Here is a 24229-nt window from a genome sequence, read left to right on the forward strand (position 1 = left end):
TTTGTGCCATCACATGATACATTTGTTCCTGAGTAATTTTACATCCATGTCACAACAAACAGGCCAATCTACTTTCGGTTTCACCCCATTGCATTGTACACATGGTCTTGAGAAAAACAGGATTATCAATCCATGCATGCAATGGGGTTCAATCCAGGAACGGCTTACCCTGGTCCTTATGACAAGAGTTAGGTGACAATGCTACCGAGGGGCTCCATCTCAGAGAATTTCCCTCTAGCACCCTGCCAGCAAGGGGACTTTTCAGTCCCAGCCAGTCAACTCTCTGAGGAGGAGAGGCCACGAAGAAGAAACTGAATAAAAAATGAATGCAAACTCCTCCCTTCCCAAAACCACTTACATTTTGAAAGTTTGGTGCATATTTACAAACCACCCTAAGGAGGGTGATAGGGAACAAAGTCATCCTGTGGTATTCTGAGGTCATTTCCCATTGGACTGCTTTATAGGATTTAGAATGAATAAACTTGAGGTTACCACCTGCCCCAGGTCCACTTCAATAGGCTAAGCTGGTTCTGGCTTTGCCCCATTGCTGCTCTCTGAACTGTAGTTTCTGGCCTTTCCTAGAGAAACTGGAACCTTAAGTCCCCAGATGCTCTGGAGACAAAATCTGTCAAGGCTGACTTGAACTGAGGGAGTGGAAAGCTCTACTTACACTTGATCCAGGAATCACTTTCTCTACACATCTTACCGCATGTAAATGTCTCCTCTAAAGAGAGTTGCACGTTGAAAACTCAGATACTTATGGTTAGTCATCATTCCTCACTAAACATTCCTAGCTACCTTGCCCTCTTTCTGATATAGCAACGATAGCCCTCCCCTAAATCTGTTGCTCTTTATGCTTTCCCTAGCAGCTCTTCTACATCCCCTGTTGTAGTTAACGATGCAGAGGTAGCAGATGCAAGGCAATGTTGCCATATTCCACCACACGCTTCATGAGCGGCAGCCACTGCTAGGCTGCATCTTGACTGGCTTTGGTACTGGGCAAAGTCATTTACCTTGCAGTCTGCTTAAAAGTGATGGACAGCTCTTAAAGGGCTATGGCAAATCTATTGATTTTTATCATACTGTTGTGATTCCATATATTTATACCGTCACTTAACTGTTCCTCTCTCCATACTCTCTTCCAGCCTCCAAGTTCCAGTAACCCCGTTCATTGTAACTTACCTCTTCCCTTAACTCGATCAGTAGCTCTCTAGCTATGATCACTGTTAATGTTAATTCCCCATGTTTGATGTAAACCGACGTGATTATGACATGTGTCATGAATATCAGTATAGAAAAGAATTAAATAAATAAATGATTATGGCTGCACGCCAAGTTGCTACGGTATTTTACAACCTGCGCACAAATGATATTCGCAGGTTATGAAATATGAGTAAATATGCATGCAAATATGCTCGCATGTGAAAAACCATGAGTCGGGCAAGTTCAAACTTATCCGGACAAGTAGCGGCACTTAGCTAGATAAGTCTGAAAAGCGCTATTTGTCCATCTAAGTAGTGCTTTTGGACTTATACGGGTATGTAAGATAGCTGGACAAGTCCAAAAAAGAGCTACTTAGCTGGATAAGTCTTAAAACGCTACTTTTCCAGCTAAGTCAGATAGCTGGATAAGAATAAAAAGCACTACATCTGATAGCCGGATAAGTAGAGTTTTTAGACTTACCCGGTTAGCTCACTTAGCTGGATAAGTAGGGTTTCGTATCTGGCTAAGTAGAGCTTTCTTTTTTTTTTTTTTTAAAGATTTATCCAGCAATCTTACACACCCAGATAAGTCCAAAAAGAGCTACTTAGACAAGTAGAGCTTTTCAGACTTATTGGGAAGTAGCGCCTGCTGCTGCTTAGCCGAATAAGTGCTGCTACTAATCCGGATAAGTTCATATATGTCCATCTGAGTAGCGGCAAAAAGGTGCTACTTAGCAGGTAAGTGTACGCAAATTATACACCCGCATATTTGTACATCAAATTTGAAAGGGATAAGTGACTAGATTTCACTCATATTTTTTAGATGTACTTATCCCCAGTAAATCGTATTTTCTAAACATATGCACAGCAGTGAAACAACCAGTTTTATCAATTAGTCTATCAATTCACCCTGTCCATCTGCAGCTTGTGAAGACCCTCCTGGTCATTCAACCTGAAGTCCCCCCATTTCACCCAGACCTCTTACCCAGTCATTTTTTTCTTTTTTTTTTAAGATGTTTACAATCACTCACTCCTGATACTGAGCAGGAGTAAATATATACAAGCAAGGTGCCTCATTTATATGCGTAAATTGTTTATAAAATAGCAACTTACGTAAATGTTGGCCCCTCCCAAGGATGCCCCTAGCCCGCTACTTTTTTACATGTGTAAATTTTACTCACGGACCCCCGATTTCCACGTGCATGTTGAGGTTTTTAAAATAGTATATACTCACATAGAGGAAAATTGGTTCTTACCTGATAATTTTGGTTCTTGTAGTACCACGGATCAGTCCAGACTCCTGGGTTTTGCCTCCCCTCCAGCAGTTGGAGACAGAGAAGTTTTAACAGACTCTGCCCTATATCCTAAGGTGCCACCTACAGTCCCTCAGTATTACTCAGTATCAAAGCAGAATGGTTCAAAACCAAACTAACTATATACAAATAACTTTTTATCTGAACTGGCTCACTAAACCCAAATGGGAACAGAACCCATTGAATACTGTGAACAAAAATGATCTGCAGACCCAAAATAAACAAATGCTGAACGAGTGGACTCTCCATTACCTCTATGCCTACAGTGGGCTGGACTCTGGACTGATCCGTGGTACTACAGGAACAAAAATGATCAGGTAAGAACCAATTGTCCTTTCCCTGTACGTACCTGGATCAGTCCAGACTCCTGGGATGTACCAGAGCTCTCTTACCTGGGATGGGACCCGGAGAGGCCTGCTCGGAGCACACCTTCTCCAAATGCCCCGGAACCCGGGGCTGGACATCCAGTCTGTAATGCCTTGCGAAGGTGTGTAAAGACTTCCATGTAGCCACCCTGCAAATATCTTGAGGCGAGACTTGTTGGCATTCCGCCCAAGACGCTGCCAGAAAACGTGTAGAGTGGGCACAAAGTCCAACCAGTAGGGGTCTACCAGTCAGCAAATACGCTGAACTTATAGCCTCTTTCAGCCAGCGAGATATCGTTGGTCGGACATACGAAAAGCGTTCGTAACTTCCAGATAACGCAGCAAAGCCCTGCGAACATCCAGCGTCCGTAAGTCTCTAGAAAGGGGATCCGGCCGGTCCAGGTCTGGAAAAGACAGGAGCTCCACCGATTGATTCAAATGAAAAGAGGAAACTACCTTTGGAATAAAGGAAAGAACCGTCCGTAAGGAAACTCCAGAACCAGAAATTCTCAAGAAATGTTCTCTACAGGATAATGCCTGAAGCTCCGACACTTTACGAGCAGATGTGATCGCTACAAGAAAAATCACCTTTAAGGTAAGATCTTTCAGTGTCGCCCTTTTCAGAGGCTCAAAGGGCGCAGCACACAGAGCTGAGAGAACCAAGTTCAGGCTCCAGGAAGGGCAAGGGTGTCTGACCGGAGGACGTAAGTGCTTCCCTCTCCTAAGGAAACGAGTCACATCCGGATGCGCAGCTAACGATACTCCCTGTATCAAACTGCGCAAACAACCAAGGGCTGCCACTTGCACTCTCAGGGAGCTACAGGATAAGCCCTTGGCCAGTCCAGCTTGTAGGAAACACAAAATATCTGACACCGATGCCTGGGATTTGACTTCAGGTGCAGACTGGGGATTAACGGTTCTACCAAAGCGTCGGCCTGGAAAGGACTGGGACCAGGTCTGCTGTCTGCTCGAATTCTGCCTAAAAGAGGAACCAGTAGACCTGGGCGCTCTAAATCTTCAATTCCCATGGAAGCAAGACCGAGTAGAAAAGGAGCCCCTCGACTTGGGCCTATCCTCTGGCAATCCGTGAACCTTATTCTTTCCCAGGGATTGTATAATGTCCTCCAGGTCCTTTCCAAAAAGCAACTTGCCCTTAAAAGGCAACGAACCCAGCTGAGCTTTGGAAGAAACATCCGCAGACCAGTTCCGTAACTACAGAAGCCTGCGTGCAGAGACAGCCGACGCCATGTACCTGGCCGAAGTCTGCAACAGATCGTAAAGAGCATCCACACTATAAGCTAGTGCAGCTTCCAGGCGTCCCGCCTGGAGAGCTTCCCCTTCCAAAAGATCGGCGAAGGCCCGCTCGCAAAGAAAAACTGCTGCACATGGCAGCTCGCACTTCCAGTGCCGAGACTTCAAATATTTTCTTGAGCTGAAGTTCCAACTTCCTATCTTGCAGGTCCTTGAGGGCTGTCGCTCCCGTGACCGGGATGGTGGTCTTTTTGGTGACTGCTGACACCACCGCATCCACCTCGGGAACTCGAAGAAGGTCTAAAGTTTCCTCCGGCAGAGGACATAGCTTATCCGTAGCTTTACTAATCTTCAACCCCAGGTCCGGGGTGTCCCATTCTCTGAACAGCAAGTCAGTTACAGAGAAGTGAAAAGGAAAAGAAATGGCCGGACCCCGCAGGCCCAACACCGGATCCATAGCCCCCAGCCTGGATTCCTCTGGCGGCACTTTGAGGCCTAACTCCCCTAGAATCGCAGGGATAAGTGGACCCAGCTCCTCCTTTCTAAAAAGGCAGACCACCTTCGGGTCGTCCCCTTCCACAATATGGGGCCGCGGCCCGACTCCTACTGTTGATCTGCATCTACGTCCACCCCCAGCAGGGGCTTGGATTGCAAGTCCTGGTCCTCTGGGTCAGAAACATGCGTGGAAGAATCCGTATCTGTATGTGGCGCCATGGACCTTAACGGGCGCTTCACTTTTGAAGAGCCAGAGTGCCCCTTAAGCTTGGACCGCTTCCGTGGATTCGAACGTGGCACCAGTAAAGATGTTTTCTCTCCAACCTGCTTTTTCCCTGACTTCCTGGCCTTAAAGGCTTTATGAAGCAGCAAAACATAGAAACATAGAAGTGACGGCAGAAGACGACCATACGGCCCATCCAGTCTGCCCAGCAAGCTTTCAGCTATTTTTCTCATACTTATCTGTTACTCTGACCGCTGAGTTCAGGGCTCTTATTGGTAACTTTTTGGTTCTACTTTTCCTTCCACCCCTGCCATTGATGTAGAGAGCAGTGTTGGAGCTGCATAAAAATGAAGTATCAAGCCTAATTGATAGGGGTAGTAACCGCCGCAATAAGCAAGCTACTCCCACGTTTATTTGTTTACCCAGCCTGTGCAATTTAGTCCTTGTTGGTTGTCTTAATATAAATCCTCTTTTCTTCATCCCCCTGCCATTGAAGCAGTGAGCTGCACTGTATATGTATTCAAAGTGAAGTATTGGTTCGGGATAGTAACCTCCGCAACAAGCAAGCTACTCCCACGCTAATTTGTTTACCCAGCCTGTGCAATTTAGTCCTTGTTGGTTGTATTAATATAAATCCTCTTATCTACATTCCCCCCTGCAGTTGAAGCAATGAGCTGCGCTGTATATGTATTCAAAGTGAAGTATCAGGCTCAATTGGTTCTGGGTAGTAACCGCCGAAACAAGCAAGCTACTCCCATGCTTATTTGTGAATGCAAATCCGTTGTCCCACATTTTCTCTTGCCGTTGAAGCATAGAGCAATGTTGGAGTCGCATTAACCATGTGTATGTTTATTGAATAAGGGCATTAATCTCCAGGTAGTAGCCGTCATTCCTGCAAGCCACCCCCATGCCTCTTCTCTTCATTCACATTCTCGAGACTTTATGGATCCACAGTGTTTATCCCACGCCCCTTTGAAATCCTCCGAAAGGGCATTCCAGGCATCCACCACCCTCTCCGTGAAGAAATACTTCCTGACATTGGTTCTGAGTCTTCCTCCCTGGAGCTTCAACTCGTGACCCCTGGTTCTGCTGATTTTTTTCCAATGGAAAAGGTTTGTCGTTGACTTTGGATCATTAAAACCTTTCAAGTAGCTGAAAGTCTATATCATATCACCCCTGCTTCTCCTTTCCTCCAGGGTGTACATATTTAGATTCTTCAATCTCTCCTCATAAGGCATTCGATGAAGACCATACACCTTTTGGGTCGCCCTTCTCTGGACCGCCTCCATCCTGTCTCTGTCCCTTCGAAGATATGGTCTCCAGAACTGAACACAGTACTCCAGGTGAGGCCTCACCAAGGACCTATACAAGGGGATCATCACTTCCTTTTTCTTACTCGATATTCCTCTATCTATGCAGCCCAGCATTCTTCTGGCTTTAGCTATCGCCTTGTCACATTGTTTCGCCGACTTTAGTTCATTAGACACTATAACCCCAAGGTCTGCTCTGTGCACATCAGCACTTCTCCCCCCATCGAATACAGTTCATTTGGATTTCCACTCCCCATATGCATGACTCTGCACTTCTTGGCATTGAATCTCAGCTGCCATATCTTCGACCACTCTTCCAGCTTCCTTAAATCCCATCTCATTCTCTCCACTCCTTCCGGTGTGACCACTCTGTTGCATATCTTAGTGTCATCCGCAAATAGACAAACCTTACCTTCTATCCCGCCCGCGATGTCGCTCACGAACAAACTCCAAGGAGAAGGAGGAGGAAGAGGAGGAGTCTGAAGCCCCCTCGGGGATGTCCTCCGTCACAGGCGAAGTGTGCCCTGTTGGGTTCGCCCCCCCCGGGGGCCTTTTGTTGCAGGGACAGAGAAGGCGGGAGAATCCCCTCCCCCACCGCGGCTCGCGTCGCTGCCCTGAACAGGCTCAAAATGGCTTCCGTTCCTGCGCTCAGTGGGAACGGATCAGGAGAAGATGGCCGCGGTCCACTAACCCCTATAGGAGCCTTGCGTGCGCTGTGCCTACCATCCCTGGGTGCAGCGGAGGTTCCCTCCCCCCCCCCCCCCCGGGAGACATGAGGAACAGAAGCCGTCCCGAGAAAGGCACGCGGCACGCTGAGCTCTGCGGCATCATTAAAGAAAGAAAAATACCACCCGGAGTGGCGAAAACGGTGGCGAAGTGACAGGCTGCGGCAGCGAGGGAAGGGAGAGTTGGAACGCCAAAAAACAAGATGTTCTATATTCTTTTTTTTTTTTTAAACTTGCCCGGCAGTCTTCTCAGGGTCCTGGTCCTTCTGGGGCGAGTGAGCCGGGCTCCCTGGTATCACCACCCAGAGCTGCTTGCAAGTGGTAATAGGGCCCTCGACCCCTAGCCGCAGCTGCCTCAAGCACCAGGGGGGATGGTCCCCTCAAGACCTAACAACCCTCTGGGAGGCTGAAGAAAATCTTCTTTGTCCCTCTTTGCTTTCCTTTTTTTTTTTAAACCTGAGTATAATTTAAAGAAACAAACTCCCTAACTTTCTGCTTAACTTTGTGGGGTTTTTTTGGGTTTTTTTTTACACTAAGTAATCAGCACAGACTGCAGGTTTTGCACCTCCACCATCTGCTGGAGACAGAGAAATACTGAGGGACTGTAGGTGGCACCTGAGGGTATAGGGCAGAGTCTGTTAAAACTTCTCTGTCTCCATCTGCTGGAGGGGAGGCAAAACCCAGAAGTCTGGACCGATCCGGGTTCGTACAGGGAAAAGCTACTTTACACTAAAAGTGCTATTATTTATGAGCACAACGTTTGAAAATTCACCTTTAACAGAGAACAGCAATAGCTCCCCACTCATAATGATGTCCTCCACACCCAAGAAAAACTAAATAACTTTGAGGATTACCTAAGGTTCCACAAGGTTTGTTCTTATAGATGCAAATATCATATCTGGAAAAAAAAAAACAAAAAGTGAAGAAGTGAAAGCCATGCCTAGGTGTTCTAAAGATTTTCTTCTTTAACCCTACTGAAAATAATCTCACTTACTGGATCAATGTCATTTTCAATAGAGTGGGTACCAGGCCCTTGCTCCATCTTCCCAACCACCCAATCTTCGACTCTATTGGTGAATTACATAAAATTATCATGCCCCCAGATAGAGAGAGGATTGCAACAGTGCTTTCAGCCCTGGTCGAAAAGTTCCCCCTTCTCCCCCCACCAAACTTGACATGAAACTTAACCCAAGCAAGCTGTGCTCTTTCCCTAGTGGGCCATATGCTTTGTTTTCAAGTTTGGAAATATACAGGCCCTGAGAACTGTTCCATAAAGGATGAAAACCTAAGAAATCATGTAGTGTAGGAGGATGTAACTACAGTGTAGGATAAACATAGCCCTATACTTGGAGGAAATGTTTGCACCATTATTTTAGTAGGACGTTCTTCTGTGTACCCGACACCTCAGATGCTCTCTCACCTTCTCCTGAGCTAATCGGAGAGTAGCTCTGGGAACACTTACTGGGCCAAGCATGGAAGTTGGAAACCCATCAGGTTAGAGAGATATAGATACAAAGAGGAAGTGTGCATAAGTGGTCCTTGGTTAGAAATTAACATAGTAACCTGTCCCACGCTGAGTAGGTCCCAAAGGGGTTTAAGAGGAGAAGAGTTTCACAGGGTGCAGTGCATGGGATCTCCAGAAGTAAGAGAGAAGACGATGTTGTGAGACGGTGCACTGTGGCACCAGGGGGTTCCTAAGAGCACCCATCCTGTGAAGGTCATTAGAAGCAAAGACTGATCGTCAGTCTCTGGGCCGAAGCAGAGAGTTAAAAAGAGGTGTAAAGTAGAAGAGAGGGGAGATATAGCTACTCACCAGATACTGGGAGGATCCAGGGAGGAGAAGGGTGCCTGCCCTAAGGAGCAAATCTCTTAGAAGAAGAGAAAGACTGTGATTTGCGGTTGGTGTTTTTTTCCTAAATTTTGGACTTTGTTACAGTACTAGTGCAATGCTCAAGTGTACTGGTTTTGGATGTTGTGTTTACCACCGGTTCTGCAATAAAGACTTTATTTGAACAACACGCTGAAAGCGAAGAGTGCTTTGTCCAACTGCGAAGAGACTGACAGGAATGCAGAGGAGCCTCCGAATGTGAATGAAATCCCTAAGGGCCTTGAAAAGTTGTAATTTTTCCCCTGTGCAAGAACCCTGGGACAATCATGGAGCCATAAGTGGCGCGAGGGCCCCTCCCCGCGCACCCCATTGCTCACGTCCGAAATAGCACCAGGGCTACAAAATTCACTGCAAAACTCTAGAAGAAGAAAAGAAACATAAAATGGAATTTCAAAGTTAAAAGACTAAAAAACATTTGCAAACAGATTTTTTTTCTCTCAAGTCAACCAGGCCAGAAATTGTTTTGCTATAAATAAATAAAAAAAAACACCACAAGAATCAAGTCACCTCTTAACCTTCCTTCCACGGTAAACATTATTGATTTCCCTTGGTCTTTCTTTTATAACAGATTTTCCATTCGTTATAGTCATTAATTGTTCCCCATTGTATTTTGTGCAGCTCTGCGTTATCTTCCGTGCAAGCCAAGGCCTAAGGCCAGCTGCATGGCTTGGCCGTATTTCTGCAGTGCAGATGACTTGGGCTCGACTTTCCTGCCTAATGGAGCCGGTGGGACTCCGTTCAGCCACGGGAAGGGAGGATATGGGGGGGGGGGGGAGGGAAGATGGGCTGCCGCTTGCTGGTGCAAGAGCGGTGCTGAGCTGAAGTCTCATCCGGGAAGAGATCTCCACCCAATCCTAAATCAGCAAGAGATGCCCATCCTGGGAGAGTGAGGGGAAACATCCCTCCCCCCCCTCCATTACCGCCCATCCACAGAGAATGGGAGGAAAGCTTTCGCAGGTCGGTTCCCAGGATCTGATTTGGCTGGTGGGGGAAACATTCGACAGCTTGGCACTCCTGCTGCCCACTACAGACCACAATGGGAAGAGGTGGGAAGGAAGCAGTGGTTTCCAAAAAACAGGTTCAAAAACCTGCAGGAAGTCGGGAGGGTTTGGTTAAATAACTGGGAAGAGAAATCACTTGCTAGACAGGCCGCCTGCCTTGGGAAAAGGGAAGAGGCACGGCTAGCCCGGCTCTAGCTGGAACTAAAATAAACACAGACTTTTTTCTTCTCAACTTTCTTTTTTTTAATTCTGATAAAAGTCACTTACTTTCAACCTGGGCAAAAGCTTAACATGCATCAATGGGAGCAGAAAAAAAACAAACAACCCATTACTAGGGTATGTGGGGCTGGCTTAGTGCTTCCCACACAATTCTAGCAATGCACCTCATCCCTGCTCTGCAGCAGCCCTTACTATTCCAGTACTGAGACTCCATGTGCTGCATACACAGCTCTTCCAATGCACCTCATCCCTGCTCTGCAGCAGCCCTTACTATTCCAGTACTGAGACGTCATGTGCTGCATACACAGGTCTTCCAATGCACCTCATCCCTGCTCTGCAGCAGCCCTTACTATTCCAGTACTGAGACTCCATGTGCTGCATACACAGCTCTTCCAATGCACCTCATCCCTGCTCTGCAGCAGCCCTTACTATTCCAGTACTGAGACGTCATGTGCTGCATACACAGGTCTTCCAATGCACCTCATCCCTGCTCTGCAGCAGCCCTTACTATTCCAGTACTGCGACTCCATGTGCTGCGTACACAGCTCTTCCAATGCACCTCATCCCTGCTCTGCAGCAGCCCTTACTATTCCAGTACTGAGACTCCATGTGCTGCATACACAGCTCTTCCAATGCACCTCATCCCTGCTCTGCAGCAGCCCTTACTATTCCAGTACTGAGACTCCATGTGCTGCATACACAGCTCTTCCAATGCACCTCATCCCTGCTCTGCAGCAGCCCTTACTATTCCAGTACTGAGACACCATGTGCTGCATACACAGGTCTTCCAATGCACCTCATCCCTGCTCTGCAGCAGCCCTTACTATTCCAGTACTGAGACTCTATGTGCTGCGTACACAGCTCTTCCAATGCACCTCATCCCTGCTCTGCAGCAGCCCTTACTATTCCAGTACTGAGACTCCATGTGCTGCATACACAGGTCTTCCAATGCACCTCATCCCTGCTCTGCAGCAGCCCTTACTATTCCAGTACTGAGACTCCATGTGCTGCGTACACAGCTCTTCCAATGCACCTCATCCCTGCTCTGCAGCAGCCCTTACTATTCCAGTACTGAGACTCCATGTGCTGCATACACAGGTCTTCCAATGCACCTCATCCCTGCTCTGCAGCAGCCCTTACTATTCCAGTACTGAGACTCCATGTGCTGCATACACAGCTCTTCCAATGCACCTCATCCCTGCTCTGCAGCAGCCCTTACTATTCCAGTACTGAGACACCATGTGCTGCATACACAGCTCTTCCAATGCACCTCATCCCTGCTCTGCAGCAGCCCTTACTATTCCAGTACTGAGACTCCATGTGCTGCATACACAGCTCTTCCAATGCACCTCATCCCTGCTCTGCAGCAGCCCTTACTATTCCAGTACTGAGACACCATGTGCTGCATACACAGGTCTTCCAATGCACCTCATCCCTGCTCTGCAGCAGCCCTTACTATTCCAGTACTGAGACACCATGTGCTGCATACACAGCTCTTCCAATGCACCTCATCCCTGCTCTGCAGCAGCCCTTACTATTCCAGTACTGAGACTCCATGTGCTGCGTACACAGGTCTTCCAATGCACCTCATCCCTGCTCTGCAGCAGCCCTTACTATTCCAGTACTGAGACGCCATGTGCTGCGTACACAGCTCTTCCAATGCACCTCATCCCTGCTCTGCAGCAGCCCTTACTATTCCAGTACTGAGACTCCATGTGCTGCATACACAGCTCTTCCAATGCACCTCATCCCTGCTCTGCAGCAGCCCTTACTATTCCAGTACTGAGACGCCATGTGCTGCGTACACAGCTCTTCCAATGCACCTCATCCCTGCTCTGCAGCAGCCCTTACTATTCCAGTACTGAGACTCCATGTGCTGCGTACACAGGTCTTCCAATGCACCTCATTCCTGCTCTGCAGCAGCCCTTACTATTCCAGTACTGAGACTCCATGTGCTGCGTACACAGCTCTTCCAATGCACCTCATCCCTGCTCTGCAGCAGCCCTTACTATTCCAGTACTGAGACTCCATGTGCTGCATACACAGGTCTTCCAATGCACCTCATCCCTGCTCTGCAGCAGCCCTTACTATTCCAGTACTGAGACTCCATGTGCTGCATACACAGGTCTTCCAATGCACCTCATCCCTGCTCTGCAGCAGCCCTTACTATTCCAGTACTGAGACTCCATGTGCTGCGTACACAGCTCTTCCAATGCACCTCATCCCTGCTCTGCAGCAGCCCTTACTATTCCAGTACTGAGACTCCATGTGCTGCATACACAGCTCTTCCAATGCACCTCATCCCTGCTCTGCAGCAGCCCTTACTATTCCAGTACTGAGACGTCATGTGCTGCATACACAGCTCTTCCAATGCACCTCATCCCTGCTCTGCAGCAGCCCTTACTATTCCAGTCCTGAGACTCCATGTGCTGCGTACACCGCTCTTCCAATGCACCTCATCCCTGCTCTGCAGCAGCCCTTACTATTCCAGTACTGAGACGTCATGTGCTGCATACACAGCTCTTCCAATGCACCTCATCCCTGCTCTGCAGCAGCCCTTACTATTCCAGTACTGAGACTCCATGTGCTGCATACACAGCTCTTCCAATGCACCTCATCCCTGCTCTGCAGCAGCCCTTACTATTCCAGTACTGAGACTCCATGTGCTGCATACACAGGTCTTCCAATGCACCTCATCCCTGCTCTGCAGCAGCCCTTACTATTCCAGTACTGAGACTCCATGTGCTGCATACACAGGTCTTCCAATGCACCTCATCCCTGCTCTGCAGCAGCCCTTACTATTCCAGTACTGAGACACCATGTGCTGCATACACAGCTCTTCCAATGCACCTCATCCCTGCTCTGCAGCAGCCCTTACTATTCCAGTCCTGAGACTCCATGTGCTGCATACACAGCTCTTCCAATGCACCTCATCCCTGCTCTGCAGCAGCCCTTACTATTCCAGTACTGAGACACCATGTGCTGCATACACAGCTCTTCCAATGCACCTCATCCCTGCTCTGCAGCAGCCCTTACTATTCCAGTACTGAGACTCCATGTGCTGCATACACAGCTCTTCCAATGCACCTCATCCCTGCTCTGCAGCAGCCCTTACTATTCCAGTACTGAGACTCCATGTGCTGCATACACAGCTCTTCCAATGCACCTCATCCCTGCTCTGCAGCAGCCCTTACTATTCCAGTACTGAGACACCATGTGCTGCATACACAGGTCTTCCAATGCACCTCATCCCTGCTCTGCAGCAGCCCTTACTATTCCAGTACTGAGACACCATGTGCTGCATACACAGCTCTTCCAATGCACCTCATCCCTGCTCTGCAGCAGCCCTTACTATTCCAGTACTGAGACTCCATGTGCTGCATACACAGGTCTTCCAATGCACCTCATCCCTGCTCTGCAGCAGCCCTTACTATTCCAGTACTGAGACACCATGTGCTGCGTACACAGCTCTTCCAATGCACCTCATCCCTGCTCTGCAGCAGCCCTTACTATTCCAGTACTGAGACTCCATGTGCTGCATACACAGGTCTTCCAATGCACCTCATCCCTGCTCTGCAGCAGCCCTTACTATTCCAGTACTGAGACTCCATGTGCTGCATACACAGGTCTTCCAATGCACCTCATCCCTGCTCTGCAGCAGCCCTTACTATTCCAGTACTGAGACACCATGTGCTGCATACACAGCTCTTCCAATGCACCTCATCCCTGCTCTGCAGCAGCCCTTACTATTCCAGTACTGAGACTCCATGTGCTGCATACACAGGTCTTCCAATGCACCTCATCCCTGCTCTGCAGCAGCCCTTACTATTCCAGTACTGAGACTCCATGTGCTGCATACACAGCTCTTCCAATGCACCTCATCCCTGCTCTGCAGCAGCCCTTACTATTCCAGTACTGAGACTCCATGTGCTGCATACACAGCTCTTCCAATGCACCTCATCCCTGCTCTGCAGCAGCCCTTACTATTCCAGTACTGAGACACCATGTGCTGCATACACAGGTCTTCCAATGCACCTCATCCCTGCTCTGCAGCAGCCCTTACTATTCCAGTACTGAGACGCCATGTGCTGCATACACAGGTCTTCCAATGCACCTCATCCCTGCTCTGCAGCAGCCCTTACTATTCCAGTACTGAGACTCCATGTGCTGCGTACACAGGTCTTCCAATGCACCTCATCCCTGCTCTGCAGCAGCCCTTACTATTCCAGTACTGAGACTCCATGTGCTGCGTACACAGCTCTTCCAATGCACCTCATCCCTGCTCTGCAGCAGCCCTTACTATTCCAGTACTGAGACTCCATGTGCTGCATACACAGCTCTTCCAATGCACCTCATCCCTGCTCTGCAGCAGCCCTTACTATTCCAGTACTGAGACGCCATGTGCTGCATACACAGGTCTTCCAATGCACCTCATCCCTGCTCTGCAGCAGCCCTTACTATTCCAGTACTGAGACTCCATGTGCTGCGTACACAGCTCTTCCAATGCACCTCATCCCTGCTCTGCAGCAGCCCTTACTATTCCAGTACTGAGACTCCATGTGCTGCATACACAGCTCTTCCAATGCACCTCATCCCTGCTCTGCAGCAGCCCTTACTATTCCAGTACTGAGACGCCATGTGCTGCATACACAGGTCTTCCAATGCACCTCATCCCTGCTCTGCAGCAGCCCTTACTATTCCAGTACTGAGACTCCATGTGCTGCATACACAGCTCTTCCAATGCACCTCATCCCTGCTCTGCAGCAGCCCTTACTATTCCAGTACTGAGACTCCATGTGCTGCGTACACAGGTCTTCCAATGCACCTCATCCCTGCTCTGCAGCAGCCCTTACTATTCCAGTACTGAGACTCCATGTGCTGCGTACACAGGTCTTCCAATGCACCTCATCCCTGCTCTGCAGCAGCCCTTACTATTCCAGTACTGAGACTCCATGTGCTGCATACACAGGTCTTCCAATGCACCTCATCCTTGCTCTGCAGCAGCCCTTACTATTCCAGTACTGAGACTCCATGTGCTGCATACACAGGTCTTCCAATGCACCTCATCCCTGCTCTGCAGCAGCCCTTACTATTCCAGTACTGAGACACCATGTGCTGCATACACAGGTCTTCCAATGCACCTCATCCCTGCTCTGCAGCAGCCCTTACTATTCCAGTACTGAGACTCCATGTGCTGCATACACAGGTCTTCCAATGCACCTCATCCCTGCTCTGCAGCAGCCCTTACTATTCCAGTACTGAGACACCATGTGCTGCATACACAGCTCTTCCAATGCACCTCATCCCTGCTCTGCAGCAGCCCTTACTATTCCAGTACTGAGACTCCATGTGCTGCATACACAGGTCTTCCAATGCACCTCATCCCTGCTCTGCAGCAGCCCTTACTATTCCAGTACTGAGACACCATGTGCTGCATACACAGGTCTTCCAATGCACCTCATCCCTGCTCTGCAGCAGCCCTTACTATTCCAGTACTGAGACACCATGTGCTGCGTACACAGCTCTTCCAATGCACCTCATCCCTGCTCTGCAGCAGCCCTTACTATTACAGTACTGAGACTCCATGTGCTGCGTACACCGCTCTTCCAATGCACCTCATCCCTGCTCTGCAGCAGCCCTTACTATTCCAGTACTGAGACTCCATGTGCTGCATACACAGCTCTTCCAATGCACCTCATCCCTGCTCTGCAGCAGCCCTTACTATTCCAGTACTGAGACGCCATGTGCTGCATACACAGCTCTTCCAATGCACCTCATCCCTGCTCTGCAGCAGCCCTTACTATTCCAGTACTGAGACGCCATGTGCTGCGTAAACAGCTCTTCCAATGCACCTCATCCCTGCTCTGCAGCAGCCCTTACTATTCCAGTACTGAGACTCCATGTGCTGCATACACAGGTCTTCCAATGCACCTCATCCCTGCTCTGCAGCAGCCCTTACTATTCCAGTACTGAGACACCATGTGCTGCATACACAGCTCTTCCAATGCACCTCATCCCTGCTCTGCAGCAGCCCTTACTATTCCAGTACTGAGACTCCATGTGCTGCGTACACCGCTCTTCCAATGCACCTCATCCCTGCTCTGCAGCAGCCCTTACTATTCCAGTACTGAGACTCCATGTGCTGCATACACAGCTCTTCCAATGCACCTCATCCCTGCTCTGCAGCAGCCCTTACTATTCCAGTACTGAGACACCATGTGCTGCATACACAGGTCTTCCAATGCACCTCATCCCTGCTCTGCAGCAGCCCTTACTATTCCAGTACTGAGACACCATGTGCTGCATACACAGCTCTTCCAATGCACCTCATCCCTGCTCTGCAGCAGCCCTTACTATTCCAGTACTGAGACTCCATGTGCTGCGTACACCGCTCTTCCAATGCACCTCATCCCTGCTCTGCAGCAGCCCTTACTATTCCAGTACTGAGACTCCATGTGCTGCATACACAGCTCTTCCAATGCACCTCATCCCTGCTCTGCAGCAGCCCTTACTATTCCAGTACTGAGACTCCATGTGCTGCGTACACCGCTCTTCCAATGCACCTCATCCCTGCTCTGCAGCAGCCCTTACTATTCCAGTACTGAGACTCCATGTGCTGCGTACACCGCTCTTCCAATGCACCTCATCCCTGCTCTGCAGCAGCCCTTACTATTCCAGTACTGAGACTCCATGTGCTGCATACACAGGTCTTCCAATGCACCTCATCCCTGCCCTGCAGCAGCCCTTACTATTCCAGTACTGAGACACCATGTGCTGCATACACAGGTCTTCCAATGCACCTCATCCCTGCCCTGCAGCAGCCCTTACTATTCCAGTACTGAGACACCATGTGCTGCATACACAGGTCTTCCAATGCACCTCATCCCTGCTCTGCAGCAGCCCTTACTATTCCAGTACTGAGACACCATGTGCTGCATACACAGGTCTTCCAATGCACCTCATCCCTGCTCTGCAGCAGCCCTTACTATTCCAGTACTGAGACTCCATGTGCTGCATACACAGGTCTTCCAATGCACCTCATCCCTGCTCTGCAGCAGCCCTTACTATTCCAGTACTGAGACTCCATGTGCTGCATACACAGGTCTTCCAATGCACCTCATCCCTGCTCTGCAGCAGCCCTTACTATTCCAGTACTGAGACTCCATGTGCTGCATACACAGCTCTTCCAATGCACCTCATCCCTGCTCTGCAGCAGCCCTTACTATTCCAGTACTGAGACACCATGTGCTGCATACACAGGTCTTCCAATGCACCTCATCCCTGCTCTGCAGCAGCCCTTACTATTCCAGTACTGAGACACCATGTGCTGCATACACAGGTCTTCCAATGCACCTCATCCCTGCTCTGCAGCAGCCCTTACTATTCCAGTACTGAGACTCCATGTGCTGCATACACAGGTCTTCCAATGCACCTCATCCCTGCTCTGCAGCAGCCCTTACTATTCCAGTACTGAGACTCCATGTGCTGCATACACAGGTCTTCCAATGCACCTCATCCCTGCTCTGCAGCAGACCTTACTATTCCAGTACTGAGACTCCATGTGCTGCATACACAGGTCTTCCAATGCACCTCATCCCTGCTCTGCAGCAGCCCTTACTATTCCAGTACTGAGACACCATGTGCTGCATACACAGGTCTTCCAATGCACCTCATCCCTGCTCTGCAGCAGCCCTTACTATTCCAGTACTGAGACACCATGTGCTGCATACACAGGTCTTCCAATGCACCTCATCCCTGCTCTGCAGCAGCCCTTACTATTCCAGTACTGAGACACCATGTGCTGCATACACAGGTCTTCCAATGCACCTCATCCCTGCTCTGCAGCAGCCCTTACTATTCCAGTACTGAGACTCCATGTGCTGCATACACAGGTCTTCCAATGCACCTCATCCCTGCTCTGCAGCAGCCCTTACTATTCCAGTACTGAGACTCCATGTGCTGCATACACAGGTCTTCCAATGCACCTCATCCCTGCTCTGCAGCAGCCCTTACTATTCCAGTACTGAGACTCCATGTGCTGCATACACAGGTCTTCCAATGCACCTCATCCCTGCTCTGCAGCAGCCCTTACTATCCCAGTACTGAGACTCCATGTGCTGCATACACAGGTCTTCCAATGCACCTCATCCCTGCTCTGCAGCAGCCCTTACTATTCCAGTACTGAGAGACCATGTGCTGCATACACAGCTCTTCCAATGCACCTCATCCCTGCTCTGCAGCAGCCCTTACTATTCCAGTACTGAGACACCATGTGCTGCGTACACAGCTCTTCCAATGCACCTCATCCCTGCTCTGCAGCAGCCCTTACTATTCCAGTACTGAGACGCCATGTGCTGCATACACAGCTCTTCCAATGCACCTCATCCCTGCTCTGCAGCAGCCCTTACTATTCCAGTACTGAGACTCCATGTGCTGCGTACACAGCTCTTCCAATGCACCTCATCCCTGCTCTGCAGCCGCCCTTACTATTCCAGTACTGAGACTCCATGTGCTGCATACACAGGTCTTCCAATGCACCTCATCCCTGCTCTGCAGCAGCCCTTACTATTCCAGTACTGAGACTCCATGTGCTGCATACACAGCTCTTCCAATGCACCTCATCCCTGCTCTGCAGCAGCCCTTACTATTCCAGTACTGAGACTCCATGTGCTGCGTACACAGCTCTTCCAATTCATCTCTCTCCACCTAATGCAAGATGATATCTTTTCTGGATCTGCAATGTGTTGTGCTGATGCTCCGAGCCCTGGCGTTTACACACAGTGAGCTCAGAAAGAGCAAAACCTTTGGTTATTTTTTCCAGTTCAGTTTCTTGAACACTTAGAAATTCTCCCTTGACACGTGTTACTCCTTTTCTGCCAGATGTTGGTGATCAGGAGCTGAAAGATGTACAGGAGACACTGCCAGATGTGGAATCTAGGGATCCACTAGGATTTGGGTCATCAGTTTGCTAAGAAGTCATGCACATCTTCATTAGGCGTTGTAAAGTAAATGTGCTACGTACAGCAGCAGAGAGATTCTGATGTGTGATGAAGGGTGGGATTTCTGTAATCCATTCGCTACTTATGAAAACCCACAAGAAGGTGTCTAATAACCCACTGTGATATGTTCTGGGTATATTACACATTGCCAATTGCCGAAAAGCCTCGACAGCCTTGTGATTTTAACCACTACAGATTCCCCTCTGCCAGCTCAGGGGCTGCCGGGGACATTCCCGGCACTGTAATAGGATTAAAATGTCTGCCTTTTCATTCTGATTGGGTTGCCCCTGTGACGTCAGTCATAGCTGACTGGATGCTATCACTGCATTGCAACTCAAGAGATGGGCTCAGCACTTCAAAAGCAGATGAGGATATCTAACGTGATACTTCTTAGGAGATTATTTAATGGATGCAGAAAGGAAGTCTTGTGCATGGTGACTACTGAGCCCGGGTGTACGGTATCTACATTCTTACTGTAGGTTAGTGCAATGTAAGGTCCCTTCACCTGGTGATGAGTACAGCAGTGTCGTGGTTGGCGATGCCATTCTCTGGGATAGCGTTTCCATGGCCATTCCTGTTCACGATGGATTTCTGCCACTTACAGAAGCTGTCCAGAGACTTGCCAGCATGATGGTTAATCTCCAGGGTGGGCTGCAGAGATAAATGAGTGGAAATGATGATTAGTACTAGGAGGCACTCTAGAAAGTCTTACAGTCAGCAAGAATTGTCTGGGAGGCAAGATGACTACATTATGCGTTACATTTTCTGGCCATATATTTTTTAAATTCTTAACCAATTTCTGTTCTTTAGTTACATCCCAGAAACCGTAATCCTGATTTTTATACCGAACTATAGAATTATCATAATAGGAATGTGCTTTACTGAGCCAGCAAGCCAAGGTCCGAAAGAAAGCACTTAAGTGTTGATCAGGATTTGACTCCCAACCTGGGCTTATGCAGCTTGGGTTGGGAATGCCCTTCAGGACCCAGTGGCAGCCAGTGGGTTAAAAATTGATGGTAAAAATGAGCAATATTGTCATTGCCATGCATTTCCTTCACCTTTTGCCCTCCTCCTATCTTCTTCCATTTGCCTTCCTCCCATCAACTGGTACCCATCTTCTCCCTCCACCTTCCCCCCTCCCACCCTGGATCCCTTCTCTTCCCCCGCCATCATCCCCTGGCCATATTCTTCTCGAGAAAGTCCAGTGCTTTTCTAATGGCGATTACCAGTAGCTTGTCAGAGTGAGCATTATAAGCAATTCAAGGGAGATGTAGAAGAAAAATAGAAAAAGTACTGGAGACTGGTCATGCTGACATCTCTCTCAACCTCCTGCATTATTAAGGAGTGAGGACGGTTTGACCTTCAGTCATTAAAAATGGATTAAATTCTGACAATTTATTTATTTATCTGAAAGTTTTTACATACCGCAAAATAGGACAGGAGTCTGACCGTCTAAGCGGTTTACAGTAAAACACTCATAGTTAAAAGCCAAACCAGGCTATCATAAAATAAATCACATTTACAGTAAAATGATGCCATTAAAGTCTATGGTGATAATTGGTGTGGTGAGGGGTAATATTTTTCCTATGGGTATAATCCTCATAAGTGAGGGTGGACGGAGGGAGAACATCCAGTGAGAACCTGGTTAAATAAAAAGACAGAGAAGGAACAGCCTAGGGGTTAGAGCAATGGGCTGAGAACAAGGGTTCAAATCCCACTTCATCCACTCACACTTATTATGATATTGGGGAGGTCACTTAATCTTCCATTGCCTCACGCATCCATTTAAGACTGTAAGCTCTTTGTGGCAGGGACTTATTGTACCTGAATTTAAATAATATTGTAACCCACTTTGAGCATCATTTGGAAAGGTGGGACAAAAATTATTATTTGTAGAAAGGGCAGTAAGGAAGAGGGATTCATGTGCGCAGTCAGTTTTTGTGAGTGGGGAGTTTAATTGACAAAAGAATGGTCATGATTTGGTAACACTTTGACTAGTAGCTGACCTTTGAGATGTAACCAGGGTTAGCAGAGTCTCATAATAACTGACCATACTCAGCTGCTCAGACACCTAAGATCAAAATATTTAAAATTCCCCTGTAAATCAGTGTTGTAATAAAAAAAAAAAAAAAGGCTCCGATACTACCACATTAAGGCAGGAAGCCTTATGAAGCAGACGGCTATTGCTCTGAGCTTATTTAAGGAGGAAGGCAATCACTCAACCAGTTGGTTTATTAAACTCTTACCTGGTCCTCAGTCAGCACAATCAAGCGAGTCACTAAGATATTTACAATATTCCCCAGACTCGAGTCTTGGAAAAGTTTGGCAACCTGACCTCCAGGAAACAAAAAAAAGATCAGTCTTAAAAACCAGTCCATTACTGAGGCAAAGAGTCCAAGAAAAGAAGATACAGTCATTGCATGGGTCCATTACTGGATGAAAGTGGTGTAATCACAAAAGAAGTTCGTTACTGGAAGAAAAGAAGATGCCATTGCAACATGAGTCATCTGGGGTTGGAAGGGAGCAGGGGGACATTAAGGACAGTAACAACCTGGCTCCATCATTGGAGGGGTAGAGAGTACAATCACAACATATACCCAGTACTGAAGCAATAGAGGTTACAGTCAAAACCTGAGTCCATCACGGGAGGGACAGAGGGTGCCATCACAACATGATGTTACATTTGGCAGCATGCGGGACATTCCAATGCTGTGCCCGTCTGGGCTTCCCCCCACCAGCGGGATCCACTGGAGCTTACACACCAGGCAGGACACCGCTGGGACAACTGCCTCTGCTGCTCCTCCCTAGGCACACGCGTGCGCCCAACCTTAACACATTTAAAGGGCCCACAGCAGGAAAAGGCCACAGTACCCTTGGATGGCCCTACATAATGGATCTCTGAATTTCTCCTCTTCACCTCAGCAACAGGCCTCCTGCATTGGTTATGTGTAGTGTGTGTTGCTGCTTCCGGTTCCTGCTTCGTCTCTCCAACCCAGCCTGCCTCGTCTCTCCAGTTGTGCCTTGCCTCACCTTGGACAGACTTCTGGATCTGACTCCTGTCTGGACATTGACCACTCTTGTTTGCCACCTGTCTCTGACCCTTGGCCTGGACATTGACCATTCTTGTGTGCCACCAATCTCATCATAGCAGCAAGAGTCCACAGATCTTATAGATTGCTGAGGCCATGAACTCTGCGGACCTAACTTCACTCTAAGTTATACCAAGCCTAGCCCAACATGTTCAAAAGTAGCAAGGGGGTTCTTAACGAGGTGACTACTCTACTTAAAAGACACTTGCTCTGCATTGATGCCCTGATGCCTGCATTGGCTCCATTTCCAGTGGCTCCGTCTTCTTCTAGCCATGCTGCTCCTCACAGACCGGTTTCTCAGCTTCCAGCACCTCTGCATTATCATGGGGATCCCAAAGAATGCCACGATTTCATCAACCAATGCCATATACTCTTCTTCGACGACCATTCTAAGCCACCTACATCTTGTTGCTGCTGGGTGGCACCTCGCTGGCCTGGATATCTCCCCTATGGGAGCATGATGAGCCTCTACTCTAGAGCCTCCCAGATTTTCTGCAACAATTGTGGCTTGTTTTTGAAGAATCTGGTCGAATGTCCTCCTTGGCAGATGAGCTACTTCGGATTCAACAAGTCTCTCGATCTCTCGGAGAATATGCCATCCAGTTTCACATATTGCATCTGAACTGCACTGGGGAGTGGACAGTCTCACCGCCATATTTTGGCAAAGCCTTTTGAGCAAAATAAAAGATGAGTTGGCTGGCCGGGACATTCCCAACTCATGGGATGCCTTGATTTTGTTTCCAAAAAGGGCTTTGGAGAATAAGGCTATCCAGCGTCCATTAGCATTTGCTCCTCTGTTCCAGTACACTTCTCCAGGCTCCTTCCCCAGAACCCAAGACTCCAGAAGAACCAATGCAGCTGGGCCGAGTCAACCTTTCTCGGGAAAAGAAGCTTCAAAAAAGGCAGTTGGGCCTGTGCTTATACTGTACAGGTTGTGGGCATATGGCATCCCAATGGAAAATAAACATATTCTGTGGACAATTAACAATTAGCTGATAAGAACATAATTGGGAATTAACCAGTAGCTTCAGCATTGCAAAATATTAAGAAGCTGAAAACTGCAAATATCAAAGCCTATTTTCCAACAGAGGCTGAGAAGCATCCCATGAGGGAAAACCAATCAGGAAAGGCCTCGTGTCCAAAAGCCCCCCTCTATCAAATAACATGGGGAAACAACATATGGCAGAGGGAACACCTTGATCTTCTGTACCCAAGGATGGGCAAATCATCATAACCAGATCTAACCAATGAATTGAGAGATGAAAACTTATGGGCTAGAGTTTTATACTGAGTCTGAAATTAGAACCCCGATAAAGAACCAGACAACTAGTCCCAAAGAAGATGAGACCACCATGTTTATTTTCCAGTGGAAGGTCCAACTACAACCGAAACTTTGTCTTTAAAATTGCAGCTTATTCCTTTGAGTTTAAATGTCTATAATTCTTCAAATTCTATCCATCTGAGAGGCTTATATTAGTAGGGCAGGTTTGGAAGTTCACTCCAATAGGTTTCCCTAACCTTTTTCCTTACCTAATTATATTTCTCCACCCCAAGCATTATCATCACACCTCACAACTACAAAAGCATGCAAATTTACCTATTGCATGAAAATCTTTCATGAACATTAATTGAAAGTATCCTGAAAACCAGACCCCATGGGATACTAAAAGGAGTGGAGTTCAGAACCACTGTTCTCAGCAAAGTGAAGACAAATTTTAAAGCAATTCACTTGGGTAAATAGGGATTTACTTGAGTAAACTGGCTTGTCGGAAAATTGCCCTCTTCCACTTCCAAAGTGCGTACACTTTTATCCAGATTAAAGAGAGGCATTCCTATGGGCATGGTTGGGTTGAGGAAAATAAAACAGCATGCATGCACCACATTTGATTTTCAAATATACAAACAATTTCTCCCCCGCTCGTCCGGCCACAAAAATAGATGAAAAGTGTGTGTACGCAGCTGCTAATTTTTAAAGAGAAATGCCAAGGGTGGTTTCCCTTTGAAAATTAGCTGAAATGCATGTGGGCTCATTATTAGGAAGAGAATTGCAGGATTCCTTTGCTCCTCTATAGTGCAATCAATTTTACTTTGCAGAATACCTAATGTTAGTGGTGCAGTGCCATAGGTGCAGCACAAAGAGAATGAGTCA

The 24229-nt window shown here is 48.0% G+C and overlaps 1 protein-coding gene across 3 annotated transcripts in view; it reads right to left on the minus strand.

The window, feature by feature from the left end:
* ADAMTS10 (ADAM metallopeptidase with thrombospondin type 1 motif 10) overlaps nt 1–24229 on the minus strand; it is a 256117-nt gene that overhangs the window by 152108 nt on the left and 79780 nt on the right. For all 3 annotated transcript variants that reach the window (XM_029610937.1, XM_029610936.1, XM_029610935.1), the window contains exons 6-8: nt 21238–21321; nt 19497–19642; nt 7739–7782 (exon numbers count right to left, since the gene is read on the minus strand). In XM_029610937.1, coding sequence (XP_029466797.1) covers nt 7739–7782; nt 19497–19642; nt 21238–21321 — 274 coding nt within the window. The remainder of the gene's footprint in view (nt 1–7738; nt 7783–19496; nt 19643–21237; nt 21322–24229) is intronic.

This window comes from Rhinatrema bivittatum, chromosome 8 (genome assembly GCF_901001135.1).
Source record: "Rhinatrema bivittatum chromosome 8, aRhiBiv1.1, whole genome shotgun sequence".
NCBI lineage: Eukaryota > Metazoa > Chordata > Amphibia > Gymnophiona > Rhinatrematidae > Rhinatrema > Rhinatrema bivittatum.